This window comes from Uranotaenia lowii, chromosome 1 (assembly GCF_029784155.1).
Source record: "Uranotaenia lowii strain MFRU-FL chromosome 1, ASM2978415v1, whole genome shotgun sequence".
In the NCBI taxonomy this organism is placed as follows: domain Eukaryota; kingdom Metazoa; phylum Arthropoda; class Insecta; order Diptera; family Culicidae; genus Uranotaenia; species Uranotaenia lowii.
Genome location: NC_073691.1, coordinates 160676535 through 160683138, shown reverse-complemented (window position 1 = coordinate 160683138; position 6604 = coordinate 160676535). Strand labels below are relative to the sequence as shown.

Below are 6604 nucleotides of genomic sequence, written 5' to 3'. Positions count from 1 at the left end.
ATCAGAATTCAGAATCAGAATTCAGAATCAGAATTCAGAATCAGAATTCAGAATCAGAATTCAGAATCAGAATTCAGAATCAGAATTCAGAATCAGAATTCAGAATCAGAATCAGAATTCAGAACTCAGAATTCAGAATCAGAATTTAGAATCAGAATTCAGAAACAGAATTCAGAAACAGAATTCAGAATCAGAATTCAGAATCAGAATTCAGAATCAGAATTCAGAATCAGAATTCAGAATTCAGAATTCAGAATTCAGAATCAGAATTCAGAATCAGAATTTAGAATCAGAATTCAGAAACAGAATTCAGAATCAGAATTCAGAATCAGAATTCAGAATCAGAATTCAAAATCAGAATTCAGAATCAGAATTCAGAATCAGAATTCAGAATCAGAATTCAGAATCAGAATTCAGAATCAGAATTCAGAATCAGAATTCAGAATCAGAATTCAGAATCAAAATTCAGAATCAGAATTCAGAATCAGAATTCAGAATCAGAATTCAGAATCAGAATTCAGAATCAGAATTCAGAATCAGAATTCAGAATCAGAATCAGAATTAAGAATCAAAATTCATAATCAGAATTCAGAATCAGAATTCAGAAATCAGGTTTTTGAATCAAAATTCAGAATCAGAATTCAGAATCAGAATTCAGAAATCAGGTTTTTGAATCAAAATTCAGAATCAGAATTCAGAATCAGAATTCAGAAATCAGGTTTTTGAATCAAAATTCAGAATCAGAATTCAGTTTCAGATCTTTTATCCAACTTTCATTTCTTATGACTTATTTCAACATTCAAGTAACCGGTTGAAAGCAAAAAAACAACTTGGATTAATTAACCCGCTGCCCTTATCGATACGGGTCGGCTCTAATTTTGTGCATGCCGTTATCATTTATCAGCTCTTAATCTCTGCAACTCGGTGGCCCCTATTGTAAATTTTGGGTTTGCTCTTTTCCTTGCTGTTATGAGAGATTGTTTGGCTTGCAGTTTGCTCAACTTTTTTTTTTTTTTTTTTTGATTTTTGACTTAGAAACAGTTCCCTCAAATAAATAACCGCTGCACTTTTGAAATGAGATAAGTGAAGACTTTACCGGAAGGATGTCTTTTATTTTTTTATATTGTATGATTGTTGTGTGTGACATTTCGGAATAATTCGTTGAGTCCTTTCGAAACGTCCGGTTTGTTTGAACCGACGCATCTTAAAACAAACGAAAAAACAAAGCGTGGGTCAAGTACAACGTTTCTTATAAGCGAGGGTTACTGCTTTAATCATGAGCCCTACTTTTTTAGATGAGTGAATTTTTCTCAAACGCTCTAGTGTGAAAAGCATTTTCAATTTTTCATTTTACAAACATGCTTTCATTTGTAAGCTTTTTAAAAATTATGTGGACAACAGAACGTAAAAAACCTCGACTACCGTTATGATGCCTACATGTGTACTAAAGAATCTCCCTGTCGTTGTATTTACATATAGAATCGGCAAGACGCGGCGACACACTCAATTATGATGCCAATTCAACGAGTACTACTAATCAAAGCTTCCCACACAACAAACCTCATAAAACATTGTGCGGAGAGAGCACAATACGAACACTCCGCTGAATGGAACAGCGGAATTCCGGGCAATGCCATCGACCATTCTTCAGCTATATGCTTGAGAAAAAAATCGGCGCGATCCTTTCTGCGGCAGTGTTGCCAATTGGACCGGAATTTCAGATAGTTAAAGCATGGCTTCTAACTCCAAAAAAAAGGTCGAGCTTCTGCAGTTATTTGACGCTCTTTTATTAACAAATACAATTGAATAAAAAAAATGTTTAAAATTTTAAAATTTTTTCTAACAGGCAGAAATATATATTGCTAGATCAGCCATAAACATGGATATTAGGATTTGACCCTCAAAAGGGCTTAAACCAGACAGAAGGTTGATTACATTAAGTTGGACGAATGATTCAAATTTTTAAAGATTTTTTCAACGAATTTTACTGAATAAAAATATAATTTTACTTCAGAGGTTGATGCGAAGACTTTAGGGTATTGTTCCATCATTCAATAAACATCGCGGCTCTCCGACCCGAAATCTTATGAGCTTTCATTTAATGTCTGGGCATGTAAAATACCGGCCTTTTTATTGAATGGAGGTCTTGAATTGTTTAGTGGAAACATGTAGGTATTTCTAATAAAAAAATTGTTTTTTTCTTATCGAACTTCAAAACAAAACAGACAACGAATTTACTTATTAAGACAACACAGCTTGACTTGATCGGTACGTTTCAAAAAGTAGGATAGAGAGTACACATACGAGTAAATTTTTATAAAAGTTATATTTGTTAAAAGTTTGTGATATTTCTAAGAATAAAGACAAATTCATATGCACGAATGGAAAAGCCTGTCCGTTTATTGTAAGTCAGTATGGGCTATAAGGAATAATTATTATATTAAAGGTGAAATTACTTGATTTTTTATGTGTTGACATTGATTTTCGATTAAAAACGAAGTAGCAATGGGCAATGGGTGTGACGATGTTTCCTTTCCTTCATTTCGATCAGTAATAGTCACAGTACGCACGATCCACGGCCGTGTTCAGCGAATAGTTCCGGAACATTCCGCACTGGTAGAGATGGTCCGTGAATTTGCACGATTTCGGGAAATACTTGTGCGGCACCGTGTGAGGGCACGGCGGAAAGTAACCGTACTCGGAATTGGAGGTCCGGTAGACGGGATTTAGGTCCGGTTTCTGGTTCCCATACCCCTTGAACTGATACGAGCTCTCAAAAGTGTTCGAAACGGTCAAGCCCTTGAAGATGTGTTCTTGGCCAGATCCTTCGGTAGTTTGGTTCGGCAAAGCCAAGCTGTCCATTTCGCGGATCAAGTCCAGCTGCAACCCGAAACTAGTCACCAGAATTGAAACGGAATTTTTGGAACAATCCTTTTGAATGTGAATTTGACAACAGACTAGGGAACCAACAAATCATTACCGACCAAACTTCGCCTTCGATGCCAAATGCGCTTCCATAGTAACCGGTGCGTATTTTGATGAGTGTTCAAAAGCCATGCGCAAAAAACAAAAACAAACCAAACGTTTTTTGATTTGAATTACGGAATGTAGGCTCATTTCCAAGTGAGCTACGTCCGTTATTTATCTGGCTTGGAAAATTCGAGAAATTAATATAAAGCAACTCCCGTAACGATTGATTTGCATAAGATAGTCTCTATGGCATTCGACGGAATTGTAAAAAAAAATATTCAATTTTTGGGTCAAACGACGGAATCTCTTCTCGTCGAGGTTCTATGAACCAAAATAAAGAACGTTGGATATGTTAAGATTTTTGCAAAAAAAAAATCAATTCACCTGAGACGTACAATGGGAAAATTTGGCCCACAATCTCAAAAAATTTGAAGCCGCAAGTTAAGGGACCAGGAAAATGGGGATTTTGAACATAGCTTTTTGTAAAAATTAAGCAACTCGCCGTCATTTGCATTTTCTGGCAGTGTGTAATTTACAGTTTCTATGTTCTAAATGTTGGAACGATAGATGAACCGTAAATGAACTAGAAGCATTTTCGTGGAAGTAAAAAAAAATGCGATATTTTTGAAGTTAAGGGAGAATGTTCCTCCATTCCGGGGACCCTAGTCCTTGAAAAAAATCAAACAAAATTTCAAAAAAGGGTGTCAATTGGTGTCAAAAAATTTTCTCATTTCACAATTTATAAATGTCAGAAAAAGAAAATTCCAAAACTATGTCTCAACCCTAGTGTCATCGCATACTTTAAGGCGCTTTTTTCTGAATTTAAGGGAAAATCAACTTTCTTAGCCCTTTCTTAGCTTGTCTAGGAAAAAGACAATTATTGTATAAATATCAGTTATTGTATTGGATAAATAATCGTAATCTTGTAAACAACAATGATCACGATCTAATTAGAAGAAAAAATGCCTTTTTGAACTCTAGGGATCAATTAAACCCATAATGAACAATTTAGAAAACTTTATCTGAAAAATGTCGAGAGTTTTCCATTGTTTTGAAAATATGGTTTTATGAAGTTAATATTACACTCTAACGATTCATGTATTGGAATGTATATTTTTGTTTTAATTTTTTCATGTAAGAAACATTTTAAAGTGATAGAAAAAAGATCACATTTTGTGAAATTTTTCAGACAAATTTCATTAACTCAAAACATTATTTTGTTAAAATTTTTGAGCTTATAGCATAGTTCTTTTGCTCCATTTAGCACATTTTTCTAGAACATTTGATCCTTGTAAATCATTCCAGTTTCGAGATATAGCTAAGGAATCAAGTATTCTCATTCTCCCCTACTTATCTATGGACTTCCTCAGAAGTTCTAATCTGTCGTCGACTCCGGATTTGGCCGGAGTCATCTTTGCGAGGTTCCTGCAATTTCATTGAACGAAATGAAATATTTTCAATACATGAAATCATTTAAATGGACCATTTACAGATGAGAAGATCTCAAGAAGCAAATAGTTTTGTACCCTTTCACTCCTTATAAAGACTATGACACTTTATAAATTAATTGCTTTACATCTCACTTGAATTCGATTCTAACAAAATGAACATCAAATTGAAGCTTGAGAATCCATTAACAACGCTCAAATTTCGAGATCAATCGACTGATGTACGCGAAAAATATTCATTATTGTATAAGAATTTGGCTTTTCAAAAAGATAATTGATCAAAATAGCAGTTTTTATGAAAGAGGGCTCATTTGAAAAGTTTGTTCAGTAGACCACTGTCAGCTTTGAATGGAAATTTTTGAATTTATAAATTTTTGCACCTCCCGTGGCTGTTTTGCATGTTTTGATTACTGAAAACAGCAATAAAAATTTAGGAAGCCATTCATTGAGTACTGAACTGGCACAACGAGTTTTAATTTTGTATGGAAATGTGTATGGGAAAAATAAATTGTTCATTCAAAAATCACCAAAGATGTACTGGAAGTTCATATAACTTTGAAAGATTAATATTCCTTGATTTATGTAGTACATTTCATGTAAACAAACACCAAACCTAACATGTCCTCCAGAAAAGATATTCGATATTATTCAAAAAAAAAATTCAAAATTTATATTTTAGTTTTCACGTTTTTGACTGCTGATTTGAAGGCTATTTACTGTAGGATTAAAAAGAAAAATCACAAAAAACTGCTTCACATAGCCGATGAGCTTGTTGATTTATATAACCTTTAAAAAAATATTTTATGAAATTATTGAAAGCCCTAGAAAGCAAAGAAAGCCATTTTTGAACACTTTTCAATGGATTCAGATTTTTCATTTTGAAATGGTTTTAACTTTTTTCATAAATTACTTAGCTTCTTTTCTTGTAAGCAAAAAATTATGCTTAAAATAGGCAAAACCAATCAGGCGCGTGCGAAAGGCCCGTCCATGGGGGGGGTTTTCTAAAATCAAATTTAGCCAAAAACAATAATAATACCAAAAATAAACAATAGAAAAGGAAAGGAATTTCTAACATCGTTTCTCACTCATGACCACACAAACTAAAAAAATGGACTGATACAAAAAAAATCAAATCATATTACAATGGAAGTTAAAATTTTCGGTATGTCATTGATATTTTGTTTTCAAAATTATGTTCTTTATTCCGAACTAGAAATTTGTTTCAAAAGTTAAAAAATAATCCTTTCCAAAACACAGAGTTTAAAACAAATCAGAATTTTTAAAATAAAAAAACTCACCATGATTAGTTGTTATGAAAATGATAATTATTGTAAATTTTTATTCATCCTTATTAAAAATATTCAATCGCGATTTAAGATGTGAATTTGAACAAAAAAACAATTTTGAATTTTGGAAAATTTATTCAATGGATGATGGTTGAATTTTATTTGATAAAAAGAAGAATATATGTATTTATTATTATTTGAAAAGTGCCAGTGATAGAAGTCAGAGATAAAACCGTTTTATAAAAAAAAATCCTTCTTAAAAAGTTCATTTTTGAAGTTCAAAATAATAACTTCATGTTCAATTATACTGACAAGGAAATGTTGGGAAATGGGTAATTTCATAGATAATTACCGAAAACTGATAAAAAATTAAAAATAAGAAGTTCCAAGTTTTGTTGTAAGTATTGAAAGAACAAAGCAAATACAAAGTTAGTTAATATTTCGCATTGAAATTAAGTTTAAAGTTTCCACTTCGAATCATTTTTTAAAGATCAATTTAAAAATCATGTTCGATTCATAAACACGATTTTGTAAAAAAAAAATTAATGAAAAGTTTTTAAGTTTTCAATCGCAGGTTTAAAAGTTTAAAATTACAAGCTCTAAGTATTTTGTTACTTTTGATTGAAATATTGGGTCCTGGAATGAACAGAAGGTTGAAACTATGTTTTTCTTATTCAAAATTTAGATATAAGGGCTTATGTGTCAACTACACAAAAATTCAGAATTGATACACAAAAATAACTTTGTTGAAATTATTTCTAAAATTTAAATAGTTTGATACAAAAATTCTGCAAGTAAATTAAAGAGTTGAAAAAAAACTGTACTTTAAAATTCGGTAAATTTATTTGTAAATTTAAGCAAAATATGAAAATGGAAAATATAAGTGTTTAAAAACATTTC

The 6604-nt window shown here is 31.9% G+C and overlaps 1 protein-coding gene across 1 annotated transcript; it reads right to left on the bottom strand.

Annotated features, from left to right (window-relative positions):
• Positions 1-2382: 2382 nt before the first annotated feature.
• Positions 2383-2982, bottom strand: LOC129740093 (piercer of microtubule wall 1 protein). Its single transcript, XM_055731698.1, has one exon. It carries the CDS (start codon positions 2860-2862, stop codon positions 2548-2550), a length of 315 nt encoding a protein of 104 aa, XP_055587673.1. The 5' UTR covers positions 2863-2982; the 3' UTR covers positions 2383-2547.
• Positions 2983-6604: the final 3622 nt, after the last annotated feature.